Source organism: Erythrolamprus reginae, chromosome 7, assembly GCF_031021105.1.
Source record: "Erythrolamprus reginae isolate rEryReg1 chromosome 7, rEryReg1.hap1, whole genome shotgun sequence".
Lineage (NCBI taxonomy): Eukaryota > Metazoa > Chordata > Lepidosauria > Squamata > Dipsadidae > Erythrolamprus > Erythrolamprus reginae.
In genome coordinates, this window is record NC_091956.1 from 59,720,285 (window position 1) to 59,748,027 (window position 27,743).

General features: G+C 39.8%; 1 protein-coding gene across 2 annotated transcripts in view; it reads right to left on the reverse strand.

Moving 5' to 3' along the window:
- ANXA5 (annexin A5) overlaps positions 1 to 24,905 on the reverse strand; it is a 29,586-nt gene extending 4,681 nt beyond the window's left edge. Inside the window, exons 1-11 of one of the 2 annotated variants that reach the window (XM_070757654.1) lie at positions 24,547 to 24,905; positions 24,095 to 24,142; positions 15,325 to 15,409; positions 10,824 to 10,918; positions 9,655 to 9,768; positions 5,392 to 5,482; positions 5,055 to 5,134; positions 4,378 to 4,434; positions 3,401 to 3,494; positions 3,056 to 3,151; positions 885 to 943 (exon numbers count right to left, since the gene is read on the reverse strand). In XM_070757654.1, the coding sequence (XP_070613755.1) occupies positions 885 to 943; positions 3,056 to 3,151; positions 3,401 to 3,494; positions 4,378 to 4,434; positions 5,055 to 5,134; positions 5,392 to 5,482; positions 9,655 to 9,768; positions 10,824 to 10,918; positions 15,325 to 15,409; positions 24,095 to 24,103 (780 nt within the window). In that variant the 5' untranslated portion in view covers positions 24,104 to 24,142; positions 24,547 to 24,905. Of the gene's footprint in view, positions 1 to 884; positions 944 to 3,055; positions 3,152 to 3,400; positions 3,495 to 4,377; positions 4,435 to 5,054; positions 5,135 to 5,391; positions 5,483 to 9,654; positions 9,769 to 10,823; positions 10,919 to 15,324; positions 15,410 to 24,094; positions 24,143 to 24,389; positions 24,511 to 24,546 lie in introns of those variants that run through there. The other variant, XM_070757655.1, reaches the window with a different exon arrangement.
- Positions 24,906 to 27,743: the final 2,838 nt, after the last annotated feature.

Genomic DNA, 27,743 nt, shown 5'->3' on the forward strand with positions numbered 1-27,743 from the left:
GGATTTTGCAATAGCTCTCTACCTCCTATTTTTCTTGGCAGGTACAACCTATTGATATCACTTTATGGATGTAAAGCATGATATATATTCAAAAGTTTGTGCATTTTCCGGTCCAGGTTTTCCAGTTCAGCCAAAGTCCAGTTGATGATTCCAGCTGAATAGCGCATCACATATTAATGGTTTATTCAGCTTTGATTTTAATATTTTGAGGAACCCCCTGATGTATTCCTTTTGTGTTGATTCTTTGACTTTTCTATTCAAGATGCTATCTGCTTCTAATATGCCTAGGTAATTGTAACCATCATCCTTTACTAATGCTTTCATTGAGATAATCCACCACCATAGACTTAGATAGAGGGTCTTTGGAGAGTGGCGGCATATAAATCCAATAAATAAATAAATAAGATATCAATATGCTGATGGCACTGAGCTGCTTATATCAGTTACAATGCTCTCTCTTGCAGTGTTTGGAGGCTGTTAAGGGCTGGAATTTATTTTTATTTATTTATTTATTTTGTCCAATACACAATGAGGGTTTTAGTGGGTATATATCTATATACACATAGTAAAATACATGATGAAGGTTATAGAGGAGATACTCATACTAAAATATATCTAAGAAATAATAGAAAAGAAGATATAGTAATAGAACATATCAATGAAAGAATAGAAGAAGAGATATAGGAATAGAAGAAAGGAATGGGGAGTAATAGGCTGAAATTGGACCCAATCAGCCTTATTTCTGAATAAATATACATACATGGAATAACAAGAAGTGAAAATATTTGTGTTCAAGAAAGCAACTTAGATATTGTCAATGTAAGATTGTTTAAATATTAGTGCTTGAGGATGTTTGCTTTTATTTAAAAAGGATAAATACTTACTTTCATTGCATAATAGAGACATTCAGCAAAATAGGCAGGAACACTTCGAACACACTTCACTAGAAGAAAAACAGTCAATTTGAATCACAAAATATTTAAACATTACTTCATCAGATGACAAACAGCTATACAAATGACATTTATTCCCCTAAACACTGCAAAGTAGTTTTCAGAGAAGAGCCTTCTCTGTGGCAGCTCCAACCCTATGGAATCAACTGCACCCAGAGATTTTCCTCCCTACCAGTCTTCCAGAAAGCCGTTAAGGCCTGGCTTTTCCGGCAGACTGCTTTGTTTGTATGGTTCTTTTTTGGATATTATTTTATTGTTTTATTATATTACTGATTTTATTATGTATTTTGATTGTATTTTTCTCTTATTGTATTTATCCCACTTGTTAGCAGCTCTGAGTCCGCTTTGGAATGAGCAGCATATAAATATGGTAAATACAATAAATAAATAAGTATTTACAATAAATTATTTGATCCACGATTTCTAGCATACAATATTATCTACTGGGAATGTAACAGAAACAACCCTTAACAATTCTTTGATCAGAAGTATAGTGCAATATTTGACACTGGATTTTCTTAAAGAAAACAAAATTTAGTTCTTCGTTTAACTGAAGGGCCTAAAGGAATTGTACCATAAATACTTTGTACTATTAGGAAGTTTAATATAAATGCATTTCCAATTCATGGCAGGGACAAACCAGTTAAATATGTTTTTGGGAGATAAGGAGTGCCAATTTAACAGAATACTACATTCTGACTTACTTACTAGCATTCTTCATCTTTATTTTTGGCAAGCTGCTATACTTTCAAATTACTTCTCCTCCCTTCCCTTTCCCCCCATACTCCGTCTTCTGTTGTTCAGCTTCCCATGTCTGAAGATATTAGATTTACACTAACTTTATTGTCATTTTAAATATACACTAATTGGCATACATTAAAATGAAATTTTATTGCATACAGCTCTCAAAGTGTCACCAGCTCCAATACACATTCATAAGCCCATTAATATGCATATACCCACATATACTGCATTATATGACACAGAAAAACAATACAGTCTAGTTTGGATGTACAGTATACATGTACAGTAAATGACCAAAAAAAAGGAGAGCCGGCAGAGCTACCTGTAGCAACATGGTTATCACCAACCCACAGCTTTTCAGGGAACTTTAGGTTGGTTTGTCATTTTATATGGGTCACTCAGCTAAGAACTTCCAAAAGTTCCTAGCTAACATGGCCGTGCCACCAGCCTCCACCATTGACTGGATAACTGGTGACTAAGCAGATCTTCACAATTAAAGGGGCTTCATTTGAGCAATCTCGAGGCAAAAATGGTGGCACTGCTTAGGGGTCATCAAATACTTGGGGGAATTAGCTGTGCTTTGGAGCACATTTGTTCCAAAACATATCTGGAGCATACACAGCCAAACACCACTAATCAAGCCAGACTGTGGGTGGCACCTTGTATGGTATGACCATCCATTTTACAGCTGCTCAGCAATAAGGTGTTTTGTACCATATATATAACTCACAGAGCAACAGAACGGATGTATGCAATGCAGCTGCACAGTCCAAAAACTCTGTAGCTTGTGTGAAGGTCTTCCAGTGAGGGCAGCTTTGGAGTATAATGTCAGCAATCCATAAACCACCCAGCCTGGAAGTTCTTTAGTCAGAGCTACAGGAAAAAAAACTGACACGAAACTTCTCCTACAACACTGTCCTGAGGTGATTTGAGGCCACCCACTTAGCTAATAGAACCTATGTTGATAGATAACACAGGCCTAGTGTACACAAGCTTAAGATTCATCAAGAATAGAACTATACAATGTCATCTGGCGGGACCCGGGGGGAAGAGCCTTCTCTGTGGTGGCTCCGACCCTCTGGAATCAGCTCCCGCCAGAGATTAGAACTGCCTCCACCCTCCTTGCCTTTCATAAACTCCTTAAAACCCACCTCTGTCGTCATGCGTGGGGGAACTGAAACATCTCCCCCTGCCTATGTAGTTTTTGTGCATGATATGACTGTATGTATGTTTTTATATATTGGGGTTCCTTGTTTTTTAGACTTTTAAAATGTATTATTGTTATTTTAGATTCTAACTGTTAGATTTGTCATTATATATTGTTTTTATCACTGTTGTAAGCAACAACAATACATTACCAATTGCCAGAAGCAGCTTTTCAAGTGCACCAGATGTTTCGCGATCAATTGTTTCTTCAATTTGAAAACCAGAAATAGTCATGTATTTGTCAAAAACTGAAAGAACAAAAGAGAAGTAAATATAGTATCTACATTTTGATGATTACATATGACTTTTAGTTTCTTCAAACAAGCTTAGAAAACACGTATTTAAACATCCTCAACCTATGGGCAGGACAATTAAGTTGTCTACAAAAGGGGAAAATGTAAATATTCAAAAATAACATTCTAGCTTAGTGTACATCTACATATTTATTTAAGTCATTATTAAAAACACCCATTACTGCTCTTCTTAGTACTACTCACCCTTCCTTAAATGAGATACACTTCGAGTTCCCAGAATGGTGATAAATTTTTCTTCATCTGTTCCCCATTTCAGTTCCCCAGCTCTAAACAGCTCCTGTTAGAATAAAAAAGGAAGTTCATTGCTATTAATGAAAAGAAATAGAAAGATTGGTCTGTGTTCTACATAAAACAGGGTTTCCCAACCTGGGCAACTTGAAGATATCTGGACTTCAACTCCCAGAATTCCCCAGCCAGCATTTGCTGGCTGGAGAATTCTGAGAGTTGAAGTCCAAATATCTTCAAGTTGCCCAGGTTGGGAAACACTGACATAAAACCAAGGGTTGTAAAGACAACACTTATTTATTTATTATTTATTTATTATTTAGATTTGTATGCCGTCCTTCTCCGCGGTCTCGGGTCGGCTCACAGCAAAATATAACAAATCGTAACAAATCCAAATAAATTTAAAATATTTAAAAAAGTTTTAAAAGAACCCCATTTACTAACAAGCACACACACAAACATACCATGCATAAATTGTACATGCCCGGGGGAGGTGTTTCAGTTCCCCCATGCCTGACGGCAAAGGTGGGTTTTAAGGAGTTTACGGAAGGCAGGGAGAGTAGGGGCAGTTCTAATCTCTGGGGGGGAGTTGGTTCCAGAGAGTCGGGGCCGCCACAGAGAAGGCTCTTCCCCTGGGGCCCGCCAACTTGTCTTAAATAAGTGTTCAATGTTAGATAATGAGTTCACCAGAGGACTTTTGAACCATCTTTAACATAACTAGTATTTTTGCATTCATTCTTTTGCCCACTTCAGTATGATTCCCAATGTATGTTTGTATGTACATATGCATGTATGTATATTTGAAAAAAAAATGCCAGTATCTTTTCTATGCTAGAATGAAGCTTGTTCAATCACATGAAATTTATTATTTTCTTATGTCCTGATGTCTTCTTATGCCATTTTAGGTGAAACAGAAACAATGAATCTTTACCTACCTGAGCATCTTCCTCAATTAGGCTTTCTTTAATCTGGCCATCAGGGTCTCTATTACCCTAATTGGAGTACAAGAAAATGATTTATGACTCTGTGAATCAAGACTATAATTAGATTATTTAAAAATCTGTGGTTATAACGTTACGGTCAAGTCTTCTATATCTGGATTCTTTCTTTCTTTCTTTCCTTCCTTCCCTCTCTCTCTCGTTCCTTCCTTCCTTTCTTCCTAACATATGCACATAGCCCATGCGATTCCTGTACACAATACAATGCTAACTTGAACAAATTTATCCTATGGCAAAGCGCCCCAAACTAATACCCGTAGTGCTGTTAAAAATGCAGAACTAGAAGATGTATATCCAAAAGGACAGAAAGATAGAAGTGAACTCAAGACTAGAGATAATTAACAAAATTTATCATTGCATCCATGGTATTTACTTTAGTCATAATTTGGAAAAGAAAGATACATCAGGTTAGTTATCTTGCAGCTCCAGAGAGGCATGTGACTTTCAAACCACCTCTATCCATTCACCTAGCCTTCCTTTCTTCTTCCTCAACAAAGCCTAGTAGCCTGCAGTACTTTTCCAAAATCCAATCCCAAATATCCAAGGAACACAAGTTAATATAAGAGTAGGTCAATTTCTGAACCATTTATTTGATTTCAATCTTAGGAGCTTACTTGTAGAAGAACTACCAACATTCGCTGATAGTAGCCAGAGGTATCTGATGTTACATGATCTTCTAAATCAGCTCCATATTCTGCAAAAAAAAAAAAATCCACATGCATTATTAAACAAAATTTGAATGTAATTATTTTTAAAAATCCAGTTGTTAAGAATTATACATGACTAAGTGTTTACACTTCATTCAAAGGCCAGTCATTTTAGATTTCAGAATGGCACAAGCACTTATTCCTGTACAGAATATATTGTATTGAGAAAATTGGCTAAAAGAGCTAAACGTCCACAAATTTTCCACTCAAGAAACATGTCACACAATTCCACACCCAAAATTACCTTCCTGATAAACTTGATTTATATTCCGGATTTCAGCAGGTGTCCGAGATGCAAAAATTTCAGTCAAGACTTGTTCATCAGTTCCTGCCCCCTGAAACCAATGTAATGAGTTCATGAAATCGTATTATTTTTCTTAGTACAGTAGTAACAATCTGACTTACAGTTCTTTCTACACTTCTGCTTTTTATTTATTCATTTATTTATTAGATTTGTATGCCGCCCCTCTCCGTAGACTCGTAGACTTTTATGCTGCAATACCACAATGTAAAGAAATAGTAGCATAACTCCAATATATACTGCTCAAAAAAAATAAAGGGAACACTCAAATAACACATCCAAGATCTGAGTGAATGAAATATTCTCATTGAATACTTTGTTCTGTACAAAGTTGAATGTGCACAACAGCATGTGAAACTGATGTTCAATCGGTGTTGCTTCCTAAGTGGACAGTTTGATTTCACAGAAGTTTGATTTACTTGGAGCTATATTGGGTTGTTTAAGTGATCCCTTTAGTTTTTTGAGTGGTGTATTTCAAATAAATCCATAATGTTCAAGAATGCCTAACCATATGATCCATAAGGGTGGGGCAAACGATAGAGATTCCAAATGAGTCATACAGGAAATGTGGCAAGGCACATTGCTGAAAATTGAATTCCTGTAAGGCAGTCCTTTTGTCCAACAGATTTTGCTAAGCATTTTTTTTCAGCTCAGAAAAGTTCAGATTGCTTGTCTTTCCTCTGCCAACTCTTGGAATAAATAAGAAAAAAATTAAAAACTTTTGGCAGTATTAGAATTGTGTTACTATAATTAATAAAATGTTACATAAATTAACAAATGTTTAACAAAAATAGACTTTTGTTATTATAATTAAATATAAACCAGGGCTGGTTTTAGAACATTTGAACATTTAGTTGTCATACTTTTTCAGTAAGTAGTAAAACCATCTTTGTATATCTGAACCAGGGGCGGTGTTGTGGTTGGCTCTGGGCCAGCTCCTGCCCCAAGGACTGTGGGGGTGGATGTGGGTGAATCCTCCCAGTGTCAGAGGCCTGTTTTACTGCTGACTGCTTCATTGGAAGCAGGGAGTGACTGTGAAATGGGACCCTCAGAGGGGGTCATGGCAGGCAGCCCATTAGGGGAGCAATTCATCCTCCTCCTTATTTTCGCTGGACTCTGATGAAGAGGCATTCATTGATGTACGCAGACACAGGGCAATGACTAGGAAGGAGCAGCTGCGGAAATACTTCAGGAGATAAGGGAGTTTCACCTGTGGTTGGGTGTGGTTCAACTAATCGGGACTGCCGTTAAATTGGCAGCGTTTTGGCTGCAGAAGTGTGGAAGTTTATCCGTTCGTGACAGTGGAAGTGGCTTTACTCTCCGGATTCTCCAAGGACTCTCTGTGCTTTGATATCAGGACTCTGAACTTAAACCATAGTCAAACGTGTGAGTTTGAAAACGTTTGAAGGAGAGTAGCTGTGACATCTTCACAGCTACTTGTTAATTGATTTGTGTTTGTTTCTTGTTTTTTTCACCGCATTCAAGTCTGTTTGCTTTGAAGGTGAGCCCTTTGACTACCAAAAAGGTGTTTTGCTTCTATTTTTCTTTGGATAAAGACAGTGTTCTTGACTTTTCACGTGTGTGTGTCTGCTTTTTCTACCTTTGCATTTAATTTGGAGCTTGTGCCGAGAGCTCAGCAGAACAGGTGGGTTCTGAGTTTCTTTGCTGCTAGTTTGCTCCTTGACATGATGCACATGTGCATGGGCAGTGCTAAAAACAACCCCAGCTTCTGTGCATGCGCAGAAGCAAAAAACAAGATGGCAGTGCCAGGCAGGCCTAGGTCGCTGCTATTTCGAACAACCCATGCCGCCAAGTTACTACGGGTTCCATAGAACCATTCCAAACCGGGAGAACGCACCTCTGATTTGAACATGTTTGGCATTCCAGTCTGTATAAATCTTTTAAAAATGTATACACAAATAGAATGCAAAGAGCTACATTCAGATTAGTACTACATACAGGAATTATTCTTAAACTATGCCATCATGGACCTACACTTACAAAGAGATGGATCATGATTTCTCCAGATGGAAACTTCCTGACAAATGTATTGTTCTAGTCCCAGAAGTGGGGGGGGGGGAGAAACCTAGTGCAATTGAACCGTCTGGGAGAAATAGTCAATGGCTGCTTGTCTAGATTTAAAAGGTATAGTCACTGTGCAATCAATATGAAATTAACAGTGCATTTTTAATAACTAACAGAGTGACTGCCATAAAATTCCTTTCCAAGTTCCCAGCTGCTGCTTCCGTGGGAGCGAAGAGGAAGAAAAAATAACCTGATTTCCCAACCTACTTATCTTCTTTCTTCTGTCCAGCACCTTACTGATGTTGTCACTTGAATCAGATCCTAAGTGTCAGGGGGGGTTTCCACTGACTCAGCAAATTAAACTGTATCTATCTCTTTTCAAATATTAGCATTTAAAATCAATATTTAGTTACAATATTACACAGGGATTTTTGTATTGGTAACGAAATTACCTACTATCACAGGGTTCCATGGAGTAATATTTTTGATTCACATGCTCAAATTGAATGACAGCAAAAAAAGTACAGTGTTCCCTCGATTTTCGCGGGTTCGAACTTTGTGAAAAGTCTATACCACGGTTTTTCAAAAATATTAATTAAAAAATACTTTGAGGTTTTTTCCCCTATAACAAGGATTTTCCCGCCCGATGGCGTCATATGTCATCGCCAAACTTTCATCCGCCTTTAATAAATATTTTTAATAAACTTTAATAAACATGGTGAGTAATAATCTAAATGGTTGCTAAGGGAATAGGAAATGGTAATTTAGGGGGTTAAAGTGTTAACGGAAGGCTTGTGATACTGTTCATAGCCAAAAATAGTGTATTTACTTCCGCATCTCTACTTCGCGGAAATTCAACTTTCGCGGGCGGTCTCGGAACGCATCCCCCGCGAAAACTGAGGGAACACTGTATTTATTAATTATCAATGGCTTGCACATTACAAAAAATTTCATTATGTAATCTAAAAGGGACAGTCAAAAGAATTAGGTCAGGGAAGATTGAATATTTTATGAGAGAGGGCTGAAATATCTGTTAAGTAGGGAAAAAGATAACAAAGAAGATGGCATATATTATGTGGTGATAGTCATAATTATCTTGCAAAGAGAATTCAGTTGAATTAATCAAATAGATGTCTCTTGATATTATGAGCCTTTAATAATTGGGATTGTAACAAAAAGTTTCCGTATGAAATGATTTTTTTCAGGTGTGCTTATACACCATTTCATTCCACTTTTATCAAAAAAAAAATTTATCCAACCATCAAATAACAACTATCCAATGAGCATCTTCCCTCTTAAGAGATGGGGAGAGTAGTGTTTCTCCTATTTGTGAATTTATTCCTCTGAATGGGTAGCATCAATACTGCTGATTCGTTCAGTGTACATTTATACACTTATATGCTTAGTCAATTCCTTATCACACATTTTACTTTTGCTACTGGGAATATTAAAAATTTAACCAAACATTGATTTGCAGCAATATGTAAATATAGTCCATGTGTCTAATCCTCCCTTCCAAAGATACTTTTTCCCATTCAGTTTTATTTGCTGTTTTATTCTCTCTTTTTGATCAATTCTCTGGGCACTGAGCAACTGTCACTCTTTTCCAAACTCTTTTCTTTCTTTTTTCAATTTCGTGGGTCCTACATGCTGGCTGTATCTGTTTGTGTTTCTCTCTCTCTCTCACTCCCAGATAAAAGTTGTCTATTATCTTCAAATACAGTTTGCCTTTTCTGTAAGCATTTAGCTGATTCCTGGCCTACCCATAGATTTCCTCTGCCCCTTACTTTTTTGTCTACAGTATATTTAATTAGTACAAAACAGTTATAAGCAGCTGCTTAAAAATCACCCAATAGATACAAAGAAGCATAAACTGAAATTCAATCACAAATGTAATTTGAAAGGTGCATTGTTCCCTCAAAATTATATATATTTTATAACAATACTCTTATTCAAGCCCACAAGTAATGCTAAAATCTGTTAATTTGAAAGTAAATTTCAAATCGTTTGAAAAGGGCGACATAGAAGTCAAACAAACCAACAAACAAATTTTATGACCATGAAAACTAATATTGTAATAAAACAGATCCATTATCATAGCTGTTAACTTCGGAATTAAAAGGAAAAATTCCATTCTAGATAAACTAACTTTTTAATCTAAAGTTGTGCTGTTCATTTTACCTTAATGGCATGTTTTACTGCATGTGCATCATAAATATGTTCAGGTCGCATCAGGGAAACCACGAGTGTCTCCAGTTTGCCTGTAAGTTCCGATTTAAAGTCATCAACTAAATCCTAAATGACAGAAGGAAGAAAGAATAATTAATGAGAAATGCATATCAATACCATCTAGACCAGTGATGGCGAATCTTTTTTCCCTCGGGTGCCAAAAGTGCATTTGTGTATTCTATCATGCATACATGAGTGCCCATATCCATATTTCAATGTTTGGGGACAGCAAAAATGGTCTCCCCTGCTCACCCGGAGGCCTTCTGGAGGCCTAAAACAGCCCACTTCCCAACCTTTGGTGAGCCTGTTTTTTGCCCTCTTCAGGCTCCAGAGGCAAAAATGCTCTCTCCCATCCCCCCGGAGACATTCCGGAAACCAAAAACGCCCTCCAAGAGACTCCAAGTGAGCCAAAAATCAGCTGGCCAGCATGCACATACACATTGGAGCTGAGCTAGGGTAATGTCATTTGGGGGGCCCCAGGGGAAGAGCCTTCTCTGTGGCGGCCCCGGCCCTCTGGAACCAACCCCCCCCCGGAGATTAGAACTGCCCCCACCCTCCCTGTCTTTCGTAAACTACTCAAGACTCACTTATGCCGCCAGGCATGGGGGAGTTGAGATATTCCTTCCCCCTAGGCCATTACAAATTATGCATGGTATGTTTGTGTGTATGTTTGGTTTTATAATAAGGGGTTTTATTTGTTTTATTATTGGATTGTTACATGCTGTTTTTTATCATTGTTGTTAGCCGCCCCGAGTCTACGGAGAGGGGCGGCATACAAATCAAATCAATCAATCAATCAATCAATAAAACAATAAATCAATTAATAAATGGTTTGCGTGCCAGCAGGTATGGCTCCATGTACCACCTGCGGCACCCGTGACATGGGTTCACCATGACTGATCTGGACCTTGCCTTATTTATTGTGCATTTCCATATAAATGTATAGAGTTATGTGTATTCTGTGTATTCTATGTATGCATACTATGTGTGTGCACAAGCGCGCATACACACATGAGTGAAGAGTAAGAGAAATAAACAAGTAATTAATCAGCCAGCCAAAAACATTAATCATTGTGAAATATCTGTAATATGAAAAAGCACAAGTAGAATCACCTCCTTACCCGGCCAAAAAGAGTTTTAAATTGTGCTGCAATTTCCTGGCGTTGAGCGTTGCTTCTGCCTGTTAGAATCTTCAAGATTGGATCTTCATCAGTTCCTTAAATTATGCAAGTTAAAATAAAATCACTCACTGAAAGAACAGCAATAGTTTATGAGTTAATGTACATATCCACCCTATCACTTTTTTTCAGGCATTGTTTTTTAACAAATTTCTGTGGATGATTGAGAATAATTATCAAGTCTTACGCTTCTTTTCAAATCCACTGCCTAATCATCTCTTAAAAGCAAAAATAGCAAACATTTGCAGTAGAACTTGAAGTAATTCTGAATGACACCACATAATTAGGTAGTCAATTGAATTTAACTATGTGACAACTTTTACACTAGGAGGCATGTGCATGTGCCATCATTTAAAAATAAAAAAATAAAAAATAAAACTTTGAACAAGACTGCACAGCTAACTGGATTTGAATAAGCAAGCATTATTGATTAGCAAACACTTTCATGTAAATGTTTCCTCCACATTTCAACCACAATTTGCCTCAATATTTCTTGGAGACTAAGTCACTACAGGTAGTCCCCAGGTTACGTCATCCACAACATTCGACGTTTCGTCGTTACGATGACCTGGGGACAGTTTCGAAGCCACCACCACCTCCTCCATTCGGGCGAAGGGATCTCCGCGGTGGGCGGCGGCTTCAGAGACCCCGCAGAGATCCCCTCGCCCAAACAGAGGCGGTGGCGGCTTCAAGGGACTTCTCAGTGTTGTGCTGCTGCAGCCGCCGAGGCTGCCACCACCGCCGCCGCCTCTGTTCAGGCGAGGGGCTCTCCACGGTGAACGGCCTCGGAGGCTACAGCAACACAGCGCCAAGAAAGACCAGCTTCAAGGGACCAACAGCTGGTTCTTCTTGGTGCTGTGTTGCTGCCGCCACCGCTGCCTCCATTTGGGCGAGGGGATCTCCGCGGTGGGCAGCCTCGGAGGCTACAGCAACGCAGCACCGAGAAGGACCGGCTTCAAGGGACCAACAGCCGGTTCTTCTCGGCGATGCGTTGCTGCAGCCTCCGAGGCTGCCGCCGCCGCTGCCTCCATGCGGGCGAGGGGATCTCCGCGGTGGGAAGCCTCTGAGGCTACAGCAACGCAGCACTGAGAAGGACCGGCTGTTGGTCCCTTGAAGCCGGTCCTTCTCAGCACTGCATTGCTGTATTCTCCGAGGACGCCCACCGCGGAGATCCCCTTGCCCAAACGTTCAGCAGAAGGCTTCGCCGACTGTTGGTTGCTTAGAAGCCGCCGCCGCCGCCGCCGTGTAAATCGGAATATTAGTGTAAATCAGAATATTCTGACTTACACCAAACTTGGCTTACATCGTAAGTCGGGGACTACCTGTATATGTAGTGGAAACTATTAGACTGAAGAGAGGTATTAACAGGGGGCCAAGCTTGGAGTTCTTGAACTACAGGAAGCAGCACAGGTCTGACCTCCCCTAGAATTCCCAAAGCCTTATCTAACCATTCCCAAGGAAATGCAGTTAATCTGCAAGCTTTCTTGCAACGAAGCCATAAAGCTTCTTTTGAAGACTATCCTCAAGTGATTCTGGATGCTTGAACTTGACATTATAAATCAACAAGTTTGAATAAAACATCTGTTTCCTATTCACTATCTGGACTTCAGACTTTGTTTTGCATTAATAAAAGTTAAGATAAAGTTAAGTCAATATTTCTTTTGCATCATTAAAAGTTAAAGATACTGAGATAGTCATTAACTTTTCAGGAACTCCAGTTAAAAAAAAACCTAAACACTGAAACAACAATTCTATTGTCCTGAAGAAGATTTTACATAGTATCTCAAAGATGATTTTTCCAAAAGGCAACTGGGTTTTTTCCCCCCTTCTTTCTCATCCAAGAAGCTTTTTCAGTTCTTTGGGGACAACCATAACCTGAATAATTAAGAATCCTGATAGACATTCTACATAGTACAATTGAAATAATGTTGTAATATAAAGATTAATAGTTACAAATATGAGTACTAATTGTTACATATACTAATTATAGTATATCTAAGGAGCCCTGGTGACACAGGGGTTAGAATGCAGTATTGCAGACTCTGCCCACAAGCTCGCATTTGATCCTGATGGGGCTCAAAGTTGACTCATCCTTTCATCCTTTTGAGGTTGGTAAAATGCAGAGCCAGATTGTTTAGGCCAGTGTTTCTCAACCTTGGCAACTGGAAGATATCTGGACTTCAACTCCCAGAATTCCCCAGCCAGCAAATGCTGGCTGGGGAATTCTGGGAGTTGAAGTCCAGATATCTTCCAGTTACCAAGGTTGAGAAACACTTGTTTAGGCAATATGTTGCCATTGTAAATGGGCCAGAGAGTGCTGTAAAACACTATGAAGTGATATATAAGTCTAATTACTATTTCTATATATCTATGTAAAATTTTAGACAGTGCCATTTAATAATTCAGAAAGACTAGAATAGTGATGGCGAACCCTTATTTTCTTGGGTGCCGAAAGAGAGTACGCACACGCTATCGCACATGTACAAGTGCCCACTGTCACGCTGAGTATTGACAGCCCCAGAGACATTCAGAGCTATTAAGTAATTAAATAGTTAACTCTGTGTGTGTTTTATTAACTCCTCCTATTATGATGTAAAATCCTGCCACATCATTCATGCATCACATCCGTCCTCCTGAGATTCTCCATATTGTACTGTTCTGTTCTTTGTTAGCTGCCATGATGTGAAGACGCATTTTATTTGCCTCCTATGGCATATTTTATTTTTTCTACTTTTATAATAAAAAGAAACCTTGTTTGATAGCAAATTCTCTTTTTTAATCCATCACCTCCAGAAATGATTTATTATAGTCCACAAGGGCTGTAATATATCGCCTATTTCTGACACCCACGCCCATAATTCAATGCCTGGGGAAGGCAAGAACAGCTTCCTCCACCCCCTGGAGGCCCTCTGGAGGCCGGAAACGGCCTGTTTCCTACATTCTGGTGGGCCCAGTAAGCTTGTGTTTTGCCCTCTCCAGGCTCCAAAAGCTTTCCTGGAGCTGGGGGAAGGAAAAAACACCCTCCCCCAAATACCCCAGAGGCTCTCTGGAAGCCAAAAATGCCCTCCCTGAGCCTCTGTGTGAGTAAAAAATCAGCTGGCTGTCCCAAACGTGCGTGTTGGAGCTGAGCGAGGGCAACGGCTCTTGTGCCAGGAGATATGTCTCCACGTGTCACCTGTGCCATAGGTTCGCCATCACTGGACTAGAACATGTCCAAACAGCAACAGTGGCAACAAGGGGACTATGAAGAGATACTGAAGAAATTGGCAATGCTTTAATTTGGATTATTGGACCATATAAAGGATTTGTTTCCATAGCCTAAATGGTCCCTTCCCATTCTAATTACTGTTTTCTCAATGTGTCATCCTGACTGGCTCAAGGCTGACTCAGCCATCCATCCTTCCAAAAGTTGGAAATATGAGGAGCCAGATTGTTGGGAAGGGGATATATGCTGACTCTGTAAACTATTCAATTCAATTTATTAGATTTGTATGCCGCCCCTCTCCGAAGACTCGGGGCGGCTCACAACAATAATAAAAACAGTATAACAATGGAACAAATCTAATAATAAAATTACATTAAAAACCCCCCAACAATTTAAAAACCATACAACACATATATACCAAACATAAAATATAAGAAAGCCTGGGGGAGATGTCTTAATTCCCCCATGCCTGGCGATATAGGTGGGTCTTGAGTAACTTGTGAAAGACAAGGACGGTGGGGGCCGTTCTAATCTCCGGGGGGAGTTGATTCCAGAGAGCCGGGGCCACCACAGAGAAGGCTCTTCCCCAGGGGCCCACCAAACGACATTGTTTGGTCGATGGGACCTGGAGAAGGCCAACTCTGTGGGACCTTATCGGCCGTTGGGATTCATGCAGTAGAAGGCGGTCCCGGAGGTATTCTGGTCCAATGCCATGAAGGACTTTAAAGGTCATTAACAAACTACTTAAGAGTGGGCTGTAAAGCATTGTGAAGCAGTATATAAGTCTAAGTGCTTTTGCTATTAATGCCTGCTTATGCAAATACCAATGAAAATAATGTCAAAACAAAGCATAAAAAGACCTCACTGATATATTTCTGATCCTGTCAGTAGAACATTTTAAGGTTTATTTTCAATTTTATCTCACATGCAATCAGATTCCTGTAAAGAGAAACAATCCAACATCCTTGGACATTATTTTACTCTCATCTATCTAACATATGTTCACACTGCAACAGGAAGCTAACTTTATTTCTTAACATTCCCTGAACTAATTAGTTCCTGATCGTAGATCATTAGAAAGCCTACACAATGGAGATTCACTGCTACTGAAATTTGAGCCCAAATGCACAGTAGACAGGAAGGACAGAGATGATTATGGAGAGTTCACAAGCCTTTTCACACAATAGTAACTGTATGTAGGGAATAGTTTCAATGGGGCATTATTTGGTGTCTTCTTACCCAAGCCTTTCATTGCCTTGCGAAGAGCTTCAGCATCAGCTCTGGCATCAAATCCAGAGAAGTCTTTTACGGTTCCTCTTGTATACTAGAAGGAAAATAAAATTATGTTCATGCAGCATCCTTTTAGTGATCTTTATTACAAAACTGATAATTAAAAAACATGAGTTAGAAAATCTAAATATTGATGCTTTAGAAAATAATGTGCTGTAAATCTAATGGTAATTGATCTATATGATTTGCCATAATTTGCAAATTTATGCCAAGAGTAAAATATTGGGTGAGTTTATTTATTTCTTATATGGTAAAAGCTTGAACTCAAATATTACAAATCAGATCTTGAGCAAAGCTTGTACACTAGAATTTAAAGGTTTAGGAATCTGATCTCTAACAATCACTTGTTTGGGACAAATGATGTGTTGCTATATATGTGTTTAGGCACTTTGTTACAGACAAGAAAGAAGAAAACATTTCCACAGTTTACTGATAAAACAAGTGTTGAACATTAAAAATAATTTTCCCAGAAGGCTGTTTATAAGAAATTAGTTTAACAATAATATAACAAATATATGTCGCTGTTAGCCACCCCGAGTCTCTGGAGAGGGGCGGCATACAAATCCAATAAATAAATAAATAAATAAATATATAAATATTAAAAATAATTCATATTCTGCTATTAGTTTATATAGTAGTTATATAGAAAACAGTTGTAAAGAGCTTTTATCCTGAAAAAAAACTTTTATATGAATTAAATCAGCTAATAGTATTCTGATACGTATATAATTTATAGTCTGTCTAGCCTGTATATGTAGAGCACAATGCCCTATATGAAACCAGTCAGTTAGTAATTCTGACAAATAGTTCCAAAAATTATAAAGAGTATTAGGTTGGACAAACTATTTTGATATGTGGCATAATTAACAATTAGCATACAGGAATCATGAAATAAGAACATAGACCTTCATTTTCTCAGTTGTTTATCGGAATCAGTAATAAACAACCCACATACTCCAAATGCTGAACTTAAATTCCCAGCAGCCCCATTAAGCAGGTCCAATTGTAAGTGTTGCTGGGACAACATGTCCCACAACATGTTAAAGTAGAACAGGATTCTCGCCTTAGCCCTATTATTCTAGATCCCATCTTGTTACAGAAAAGTGGTAGCATGAAATTGCAATATTTCAGTCTAAAAGGGAACGTTTTCAATATCAGTACATTTCACTGTAGAGGACCAACTACTTCCTCCCCCTTAACTTCTCAGAAACTAGTTATATTCTTTATTTCCAAAAAGAAAATTCTGCTATCATTTGTTCAATTATTAAACATTCACAAATTAATTCCATAATACAGTGTTCCCTCGATTTTCGCGGGTTCGAACTTCGCGAATAGCCTATACCATGTTTTTTCAAAAAATATTAATTAAAAAATACTTTGTGGGTTTTTTTTCTATACCACGTTTTTCCCCCGCCCAATGACGTCATACGTCATCACCAAACTAATAATTTTTTGCAAATAACAAAAAAATAATTATTGTTAATAAATAATTATGTTTATAAATATCAGGATCACTAATTGTCTTATTCAAAGGTGAGTACCAGTAATAATGGTGAATAAATAGTTGTTAAGGGAATGGGAAATGGTAATTTAGGGGTTTAGAGTGTTAAGGGAAGGCTTGTAATACTATTCATAGCCAAAAATGGTGTATTTACTTCCGCATCTCTATTTCGTGGAAATTCGACTTTCGCGGGCGGTCCCGGAACGCATCCCCGGCGAAAATCGAGGGAACACTGTATTGTTAAAAATTAGCAAAAGGGAAAGGCACAGAAAGCCACCCAAATTTAATGATAAGAAAAATGTATAACTGCCACGTGAATATTAGTCATTTATAATTTGGCAACAAATATATGTCTTTTGAATCCTGAAATGAATCACCATCTCCTAGTGGGATAACTATCCTGACAAACTAAAATAAACCGATAGTTCTTAGGCAAGAGGAATGAATGACTAACCCTCTTCCCTTTGAGGATGAAGAGATACAGTGTATGAAGTTTCATTCCAGCAGTTAGCTAGCAGTTCTTTCTCTCTCTCCAGCTCTTAAAACTGGGGGATTGCTGACAAGTGTTTGGTTGCAAAGATGGAAGCTCCCAAGAGACCTCCTTCGCTAATGAGTCAGCTGCCAAGCACAAGAAAGGCATGTATTATTTATTTGGCTAATGAGAAACTAGGTGTGCTTTCTTTCCAATTCCCTATAATGTCCAACTCAGAAAATGTCTGACTGCTCTTCTACTGAAAAGGAAGCCAGGGCAGGGGTGAAATGCTCTTGGTACACGCATACCTGACAGTGGTCGGAGAGCTGGTAGCGACAGCATGTGCAGAAGGTAAAAGAACCCAAATGGCGGCATCCGGATGGGTGGGCGAAGCCTTGTACTGCTGTCGCTACCAGCTCGACCAGTGACAAGTAGCGTCCGACCTCCCAGCTGACTGGCCTGGAATCCCGGCTTTGAGTCCTGGCCTGGATCCCTCTTGCCTTGAGCTTTCCCTTCCCCTGCCCTAACTCTGAGTACCAGGGCTGCCCCCGCTGCCATGCGAGATGCTCGTAGCAAGCGCAGCAAAGCCCCCAGCTTGCTGCCCCATTGCCCCTGCGGGTAAGTAAAACCAGGAATGGAGGAGGGAGCTGAAGGAAGGAAGGAAGGAAGGAAGGAAGGAAGGAAGGAAGGAAGGAAGGAAGGGAGCATCTCTACTTTGCGGAAATTTGACTTTTGCAGGCAGTCTTGGAACGAGTCTACGGAGAGGGGCGGCATACAAATCTAATCAATAAATAAATAAATAAACATATCCCTCGGGAAAATCAAGGGACCACTGTATTTTCTATTTAACCAGAAATAGTATTAAGTTAGATATATTTATTTAAATCAGGAACCAGTTGGATAACCTTGACAACCAAGGGCTAGATTTAACTTTTGGGGCAAGTGACTGAGGTTCACAAAATAGGTGGATTATATCCAGGGGCAGGTTCTTCTTACCTTCTCCTACCAGTGCACATTGCACACACCCCCTGGTGCAATTTTTCTTTCCCCCATGTTCAGAGGGATGATTTTATGTCTGCACATGCTCAGAGAGTTGAAAAATTACAAAATAAATATGGCAGCATGCACAGACCAGAAAAGAGAGCACAGGAGCCGTTTTGTCAAAATTGCATCATCAGCGCGCCACTACTGGAGCGTGCCTCCCCTCCCCAGACCGCACTGGTAGGAACCCATCCCTGATTATATCACATATCTAGACAGGCTAAGTTTGGGTGGGTTACTTGGTTTTAATTACAGTACAGCTATTTTGGATCATATATTTTTCTTAACTCAGAATTGTCAGGAAACTGTAGAGTTCGATTTAAGAGATGACTCCAACAGGTTAAGAAGGGGCTGTTGAAGCTGTACAGAGTTCTGAGGCCATAATCCAAGGGTCCCCAAACTTGGCAACTTTAAGACTTGTGGACTTCAATTCCCAGAATTCTCCAGCCAGCATAGCTGGCTGGAGAATTATGGGAGTTGAAGTCCAAAAGTCTTAAAGTTGCCAAGATTGAAGACCTCTGCCATAGTCTGACCAGATTTAAAGGACCTTGTCAAAAACAGCATGTTCTTAGTTTTCTAGTCTATATATTTTGAGTCTAGCCTAAGATTATACATGTGTTGCTAAAACTAAATTATTTGTGCACCAAGACAAATTCCTTGTGTGTCCAATCACACTTGGCCAATAACATTCTATTCTACTCATTCTATTCTATTTATGCCTCCTTTGTAGTTTTTTGGGACTGACATACACAAGGTCTTATTTGCAACTACTATTAAAACAGTATTGTTAGAAAAGGGAAGTGAAGGTTAAAAAAACTCCAGTTACAAATAAGCAGGTAACTATATAGTATAGAGTATAGAAGGGCCATTATTCTAGACATCAGGAAGTGGCACGACAATGTAACATAAGACTAAGCATATATCTTAACTGCAATTAAAACTGATTATATTACCGGCCCACTAATTTCTCATACCCCACATTTTATCTTTGATGAATTTATTTGAATATTGGATTTCCAAAATAAATGTAAGGTAGGAGATGCATGGAGACCCTCCATTTGATGTCTGAATTACTGAAAATCTCCATAAATATTTGGATAAGGAAAAGAAATATTTTCCGTCTTCTTCACAAATCTCACTCTATTTACTGGACTGCAAAGCAAATTGGAAGGAATCCTGTATCCTTCTCCCTTCATAAAGAAAAAATGGGCAGGAAATTTTAAAATGGACAGAAACAGCTCTTTGGTGTGTGGAAAAGTAGACTTTGAGGAAGCAATTCTAAATAGGAGCATGTTGTTGTTTTTCCAAAATCTTCCTAGTGGCAACTAAAACTAGAGACAAAAGGCTACTTTCAAAAATAGCCATATGACTGTTTGTGGAACACCTACATAATGCCCCATTTAGTTTACAGCAGGCATTTTTAAATCTGTGCACTATAAAAACATTTATAAATGTCAAAATCTAGTTGAAAGAGTGCATTCTTTTATATTTCCATTAACATTCATTTAAGAAGTATTGCTGGAGGCAGAAAATGAAAAGTACTGCACATTTGAATGTGCATTAAAATATAAAATATTAAGATTCAGAACATAAATCTACAAAAATTAATTGCTTTTGTATCATAATTAACTGAACTTGTCAAATTAAGTTTACACATTAAAAAAAAATCATCAAAAGATATTACATCTTTCTTAATGACTTCCAGAGACTTTCATAATTAAAGGACCATTTCTTATTGCAGTACAGTGATCTCTCGGTTAGCGCGGGGGTTACGTTCCAAGACCTCCCGCGCTAACCGATTTCCGCGTTATACTGGATGCGGAAGTAAAAACCACCATCTGCGCATGTGCGCCATTTTTTTCATGGCCGCACATGCGCAGATGGTGGAGTTTGGGTGTGGGCGGCGGGGAAGACCAAGGGAAGGTTCCTTCAGCCGTCCAACAGCTGATCTGCTCCGCAGCGCGGAAGCAGCGAGGAGCCGAAGATGGGGTAAAGGCAAAGGGGAAACCCCATCTTCGGCTCCTCGCTGCTGCCGCGCTGCGGAGCGGATCAGGTGTTGGGCGGCTGAAGGAACCTTCCCTTGGTCTTCCTGCCGCCCAGGCAAAGGGGAAACTCCAAGATCACTTGCCGCTTGCCGCTTTGCAGCTTGGAGCCTTGCTTCGCCTCCTTCGCTGCAATAGGCAAGCGGCAAGCGATCTTGAGAAAGAGAGAGAAAGGAGGGCGACTTGCCAGTCCACGCCCCCCTGGATGAACAGCCTCGCATGGCCCCAGCGCCGGGCTCCGCTGTTGCCTCCGCCCCCATTCGGCTCTGCAGCTGAGAGGCCTTCCCGGCAGAGCCCTCCCCAACAGCTCCCGCTGCCAGCGCAAAAAAGAAAAGAAAAAGAAATCCCCAAAAGAGGCAGGCACAAAGCGGGGGCACAAGGGGAGCTGCCCGGCAGAGGTTGCTTTTTTTCTTCTCGTGGGCAAGTGGAGGGGGGGAGAGAGAAGGGAGGAAGAGAGTGTGAGAGAGGAAGAAAGAGAGAGAGAAATGATAGAAAAAAGGGGAGAAAAAAGAGAAATGAGAAAATGATTGAAGCATAGTGACAGGAAAGAAAGAGAAAGAGACAGAGAAGTGACTCTTGGTGATGACGAATGACGTAATCGGGTGGGAAAAACCGTGGTATAGCAAAAAAACCGTGGAGTATTTTTTAATTAATATTTTTTGAAAAACCGCGTTGCAGCGTTTCGCACTAATCGAGACCGTGCTAATCGAGGGATCACTGTAAAAGCAAAACAATGTAATAGCAATTCTACCAAAGTCAAATATATAAAACCAAGATACAGTATTGAGTTTGCTAAGCAAAGTTGTTTTGGCTGGCTGCCTAGAATAATGATACAAAATTATAAAATGCAAGGGATCAAAGATTAAAAGCAATTAAAGTCACTACACTATATCAAGAAGAGGAGAAGGAAGAGGAAATTGTTTGACTTCTACTAAAATATACATTCAATTCAGAGCAACAGAAGAGTCACTTTTTCTCCTAACAATCGCAACCATTGGTAGGTGATGTTTACACATAATTGCTACTTTTAAAGAAATAAACTGATCTTGGATAATGCAAATAAAAAGTGCTATTGCTATTACTATCAGAGTTCCCCATACATTTAAATAAAAGGGTGGCAATTAATTGCTGACAAATCTCCCTCAAGAATTAGGGCTGTGGTTTCTATGGCACCAGCGTCCCAGGAGCAGTACTGAGCTTCATAGGGAGTTCTGTTTCCAAAATAATATTATAATATTATCCATCTAAACTTTCTACTTCGACCTATTAAATAACAAGTCTGGAAACTACTGTCAAGGTGGCCTCTATTTCTATTCCAATCCAATGCTGAGTATTAGAAATCTAAGATCTGTAAAGTGGATCAAGACTTCAGACAATCCATTACTGTATAACTATTTGTTTCATTGTTTCATCTACGGACAAGTTATCCTCTATGCACCAAGGCAAATTCCTTGGTCAATAAAATTCTATTCTATTCTATATCAGTGATGGCTAACCCATGGCACGTGTGCCCCCGGTGGCATGTGGAGCCATATCTGCTGGCACAAGAGCCGTTGCTCTAGCTCAGCTCCAACGTGCATGTGTGTGCCAGCCAGCTGATTTTTTGCTCCCACAGAGGCTCTGGGAGGGCATTTTTGGCTTCCAGAGAACCTGGGGGGGTGTTTTTACCCTCCCCCCGGCTCCAGGGAAGCTTTTGGAGCCTGGGGAGGGCAAAGCACAAGCTGACTGGGCCCATCAGAAGTTGGGAAACAGGACATTTCCAGTCCTCCAGAGGGCCTCGCATTGAATTATGCATGTGGACGCTCACACATTCGTGATAGCATGCACAAACTCTATTTCGGCACCTAAGGAAGAAAAGGTTCACCATCACTGCTCTATATGTTCCCATTGTCCAGCCTCTAATACAAGAAGCCCTCATTTAACAACCAGTCACTTAGCCACCATTCAAAGTTACATGATCGCACTTGGCAATCAGCTTGCATTTATGGCTATTCAAAGCATTCTGCAGTTACACAATCACAATTTCTGGTGTTTATGTTCACTTTCAAGCAAAAAAAACAACCACCCCACACTCATTGAAGGAAATTAGTTCATTTAATGTCCACTGTGTTCACTTAATAGTCATGATATTCACTTATAGATTGCCACAAAAAAGATAAAAGCAGGCAAGATCACATGGTGACTCACTTAATGACCCCCTCAATTACAGTCATAAGTTAAGGAATCCCTGAAGCTCTAACTCCTTCACATTGTCAGACATATCTGAAAACCCCCATACATTTTGCTTAGCAAGATGACCTCCTTCCTGTACATTGGCATCCTAATTAACAATGATAAAGCAATCATTGCTAATTATTCAAACACAGGTTGGTTCCCCTTTAGAATTTTTATGTGACATACTAAGATCTGAAGGTACTAATAGTAAAGGTGGAGTTCTGCAGAGTTATGCATTGCTCCATTTCATATACAGGCTTTATCATTTTAAATTACATTGTGAATATTATTTATAATTATTTCTTAAAATGTCTTCAGTGATGTATTTTGCAAAATCATAATCTAATTCCTACATTATGCAGATACATAAAAATTCACAGTGCCCAGAAAACATACAATCTGAAGTGAGCTATGACTGAATAGCATCATCCCTGCCCTTAGAACATTTAACTTTTGTAAATTAAATTTAAGACTTTAAGTCATACTATGAATAATCTCATTTCCTCCCATGTCATTATTATTTTGTGCAAACCTCAAGAAAACTCTGTAAACTTCAGATTTAGTCTGATTCAAAAATATTTTAAAAGACTATTTGACTTGTAAAACGTGAATATAAAATACAGGCATCCCAATACCAAAATGCCAAAAAAAAAAAAAAAGGAAATGGAACTTAGCTATCTGTTGACCTTTTCACTGCTAAAAAGATGACACACCAACTCACAGTGAAAAATTTGCAGTGCACTGAAAAATTTGCAGTGCAAGAAAAAATTGGGTAAAAGAACAGAAAATGGAAAAAAAGCATGAAGTGGAATCATTTGAGAAACATGAGCTCATCCTGTTCCCAGCTGGGCCTCTTTAAATATTTAGATGAATTTGGCCAGATCAAATCAGCATAGAGTTACAAGAAAAACAGACAGGAAGAAACTGCCCTCCCACATCCCCAAAGAGGGATGTTTTTTAAAAATTATTATTCCCAGTCATTTATTTTCAGAGTATCTGGCAAATTATATTGACTAGGATTGACTAGGAATTCTGCAAGTTGTAGTCCCAGCACAGCTGGAAACAATCATCTCGGGGGAAACTAATGTAAAAAGTGAAAGGAGTAGAGCCACCAGAGTCGAGTCAGACCCTTAAGAATAACTTTTAAACTTTTTTTTCTTAAGGCCAAAACCGTTCCTTTGGCATTTACAAGCTAACTGGATTTTTAAAAATCAATAACATTTATTGCACAGGAACTTCAGAAAGCTTAAGGGATCATTCTGGACAAAAGTGTCTCATTGTACAAATGCACACCCAAAAATTGTCGTGCAAAATGGCGGTAGCGTTACTATTTATTGTATATTCATCAAATCGTTGGTTTCTTTGAAAATATCTTCAGCCCCGTTGTAAAGTTAGGGTTGGGTTTTTTTTTTTAATTACGCAGCGAGGAGAAAGCAAGGCAGGACTTACCTTGGCCATGGTTTCGGGGATCGTTTGGGTTTAGGCGAAGAGCCAAAGCTGCGAAAGGAAATAAGGGACAGAGGGTTACCCTTCGAGAGTTCAAGACCAAGCAAGTACCAACCAGCACCGCTACCCAGGAAACAAGTAAATAAACCCGATCGCTTTCTTTCGTTTTCCTCCGAGCAGCTCCTATTTCGGAGCATTCCAATGGGCACCCCAGTCTAAATCGGGGGGGTCTCTGCTGAACCCCAACTTTCGGCCCCAGCAAAACGCCCCGGCATTTTCTCCGGTGACGTGTCCACACCCTGTTGCTCCAAGCTGGGTTCAGCCGAGGCCTCCGAGATGCAAAGGCCGATAAAAGAGCGCTGCGCAAATGGCTTCCTCTCCGTTGGATCTCTCGCTACTTTCTAGCCTTCCCCCCAAAAAAACTTAGCTGCGCTCGGAAAGCACTTGATACGCACCGAGAAGCCTTTAAAAACGAGGCGGCGGAGCTGCGAGATGCGATCGCGTCTCTGGAAACAACGGGAATGGAGAGAGCCGGGGAAAGTCTACGTCGGTTTCGCGGCCTGCCACACCCAGCGCTGATTTTCCCTGCGGTTCCCTGTCGGGAGTGAATCGTGGTCTTCCTGCCTGGGGCCCCACCCCGGATTACTCCGCTGCTCCTCTGCGCGGCGGGCCCTGTGGGTGCGGTTGAGTGTCTCTTTCCTTTTCCTCCCGGCTTAAATTGTTACGAAAGTCTGGGACTGAATAATGCGTGAGAGGAAGCGCTTTCTGGATCTTTATTGGCCCTCTGCAGCAGTGTTTCCCAATCTTGGCAACTTGAAGATATTTGGACTTCAACTCCCAGAATTCCCCAGCCAGCGTTCGCTGGCTGGGGAATTCTGGGAGTTGAAGTCCAAATATCTTCAAGTTGCCAAGGTTGGGAAACACTGCTCTGCAGAACGGTTGTTTTACACCCACCCGAAGGCACCGAGTGAGGAACAATTAAAATATCAAAGGGACGTTGTAGTAGGGTAGTTGTAACCATCCTGTGATAAAAGTATCTATTTAGAGACCTCAATAGCCCAAACAGGCTTTCTGTTTTATCGTGGTAAAAATCATATCCTCACACATTAGGCTACACTTACATCTGGCTGTATCCACACAATGTATCTATCTATCTAGCTATCTAGCTATCTAGCTATCTAGCTATCTATTTTTGTCCAATACACAATACATATTGAAGAGAATAGACACGTAGTAATATATATATAAAGAAAAGGATAGAAGAAAAGATATAAAAATAGAGGAGAAAATATATGAAAGGAAGAAAAGATATATGACATATAGGAGACACAATTGGACAGGGGACAAAAGGCACACTGGTGCACTTATGTATGCCCCTTACTGACCTCTTAGGAACCTGGAGAGGTCAATCGTGGATAATCTAAGGGGGAAATGTTGGGGGATTATGGGTTGACACTACTGAGTCCGGTAATGAGTTCCACGCTTCGACAACTCGATATATTCCACACAATATTTTCAGATTACAAACAATGAAAACTGTATTGGCAAAGCTAGAATTAAAAGAGATGCACTTCCTATTAAATCAGTGTTTCTAAAATACTAGTGGGGTGGCCTTCCCTGGGGGAGGCAGGAGCAATGGGGGTGCATGACCCCAGGGAATGTGCTTTTTTTGCCACAGGGAGTAGGGGTTTTTTGCACAGCACAGAGTAGGAGATATGAAGTGCATATAACAAACCCTTAAGAGACATCATGGAAAAATATTTAACAGGAATGCAAAGAAAGAAGGAAAGAGATGGAGATAATGAGACAAACATAAGTCTCCCGAAAGCTAAGGTGGAAAAAATATGACGAAGCGTATGTAGCACTTGGCTTCACTGTGACTATGGTGGGAGACAAGGAAAGACCGGTATGTAAGACTGGTATGTTTGCTGTGTCTAAAAATGTTGGCAGTGGGCAAATTAAGGTGTCACTTAAACACATTACACCCCAATGACGCTGATAAGCCACTTGATTTTTTTCAGTGAAAACATGCTGAATTTTGCAAACAGTTATCTCAGCGGGGAGTTGGGAGGGCAAGACATTTACTTCTTGGGGGGGGCGTAACAAAAAATAATTGAGAACCACTGTAGTAAATGGATATAAAAGGAGAAAGATCCAAAAAGATCTGGTATAAATAAACCAAAGGACGTGGACAAACTTTATTTGAACAGAATGAGGCCATTGCATTGAATTTTGACTATTCGTTATTCATCATAAATAATTAAAAATTATAATTTCACCAGGTTTGTGCGGAGTTAAATTTTCAGTCTGGTGGATCACAATAACTTTATCATTTCCAAAAATATGTAAACTGTTTCAAGGGATGGCCTCCAATTGTTCCATCCTCTTGAAGTTACTCTTTAAGACCAAAGGTGCTTTGAATTGTGTAGTTGTTCTGCACCATTTCAGAAATTCATAAATAACAAAAATAGATTTTATAATAATAATACAGTGGAACCTCGACATACGAGCAGCTCTACTTACGAGCTACTCGAGATAAGAGCTGGGAGGGGAGCGACATTTTTGTTCGCCTCCCGAGCTCACATTCGGGATACGAGCGCCAAGGAGCTGTCTCCTGAAGCCGAACGCTAACTTCCGTGTTCGGCTTCAGGAGACAGCTGCGAAGCGGCGCGCGTGTTTTAAAACGTGGCAGCCGGCCTGGGGGGCTCGGGGGGAAGCCCCCGAACCCCCCAGGCCGGCTGCCACGTTTTAAAACACGCGCGCCGCTTCGCAGCTGTCTCCTGAAGCCGAACGCTAACTTCCGCGTTCGGCGGCAGCGATTTTTGTTGTTGTTGCACGGATTAATTGACTTTACATTGTTTCCTATGGGAAACAATGTTTCGTCATACGAGCGTTCCAACTTACGAGCCTCCTTCCGGAACCAATTAGTCTCGTAAGTCGGGGTTCTACTGTAATGGTATTATACACCAGCACAACTTGCACACTTCCAGGGGAAAGAGAAAGGAAACTGTTGGCACGGTTGCCAAAAGAAAGGAATTTTTATGCATTTGTTCTGGGAGTGTGTAGAAATTCAGAAATTTTGGAAGGAAGTGCAGAATGAAGTTAATAAAATGTTAAATATTGATTGGACAATTACAAAAGAAATAGCGATTTTAATTAAACAAAGAGAACTAGGAGATCTTAAAGAAATAAAAACTGCGGCAGTGGAAAGCGCTCAAGCAGTAGTGGTATTGGGTTGGAAAGAGTCTATAAAGTGGACACTACAGAATTGGTACTGGTACATGGTGGATCACATATATTTTGAAATAATGGAAATAAGATTAAATAACTTTGACGAAAATAAACTGGAGAAGCTGATGGTACGATGGAATAAGGTGAAAGGTTATATGTTGAGTAGAATCTGTGATGTAAATGTGAAAAATAAACTGCAATCACTCTTGTAGTAATAACAAATGCAAAGTAGAGCCAAGGAAATATATATATATAAACTAGCAAATTTAGAACCCCTCGTAATGGGTGGTGGTGGTGATGGGGGTTTCTCTGTCGGTCAGGTGATGGGCACATGCACTGTGCACTGTTTCTATGTTTGTTTTCATGTAATCAAATTTTATAAAACCAATAAAAATATATTTTTTTAAAAAAACAAAAACAG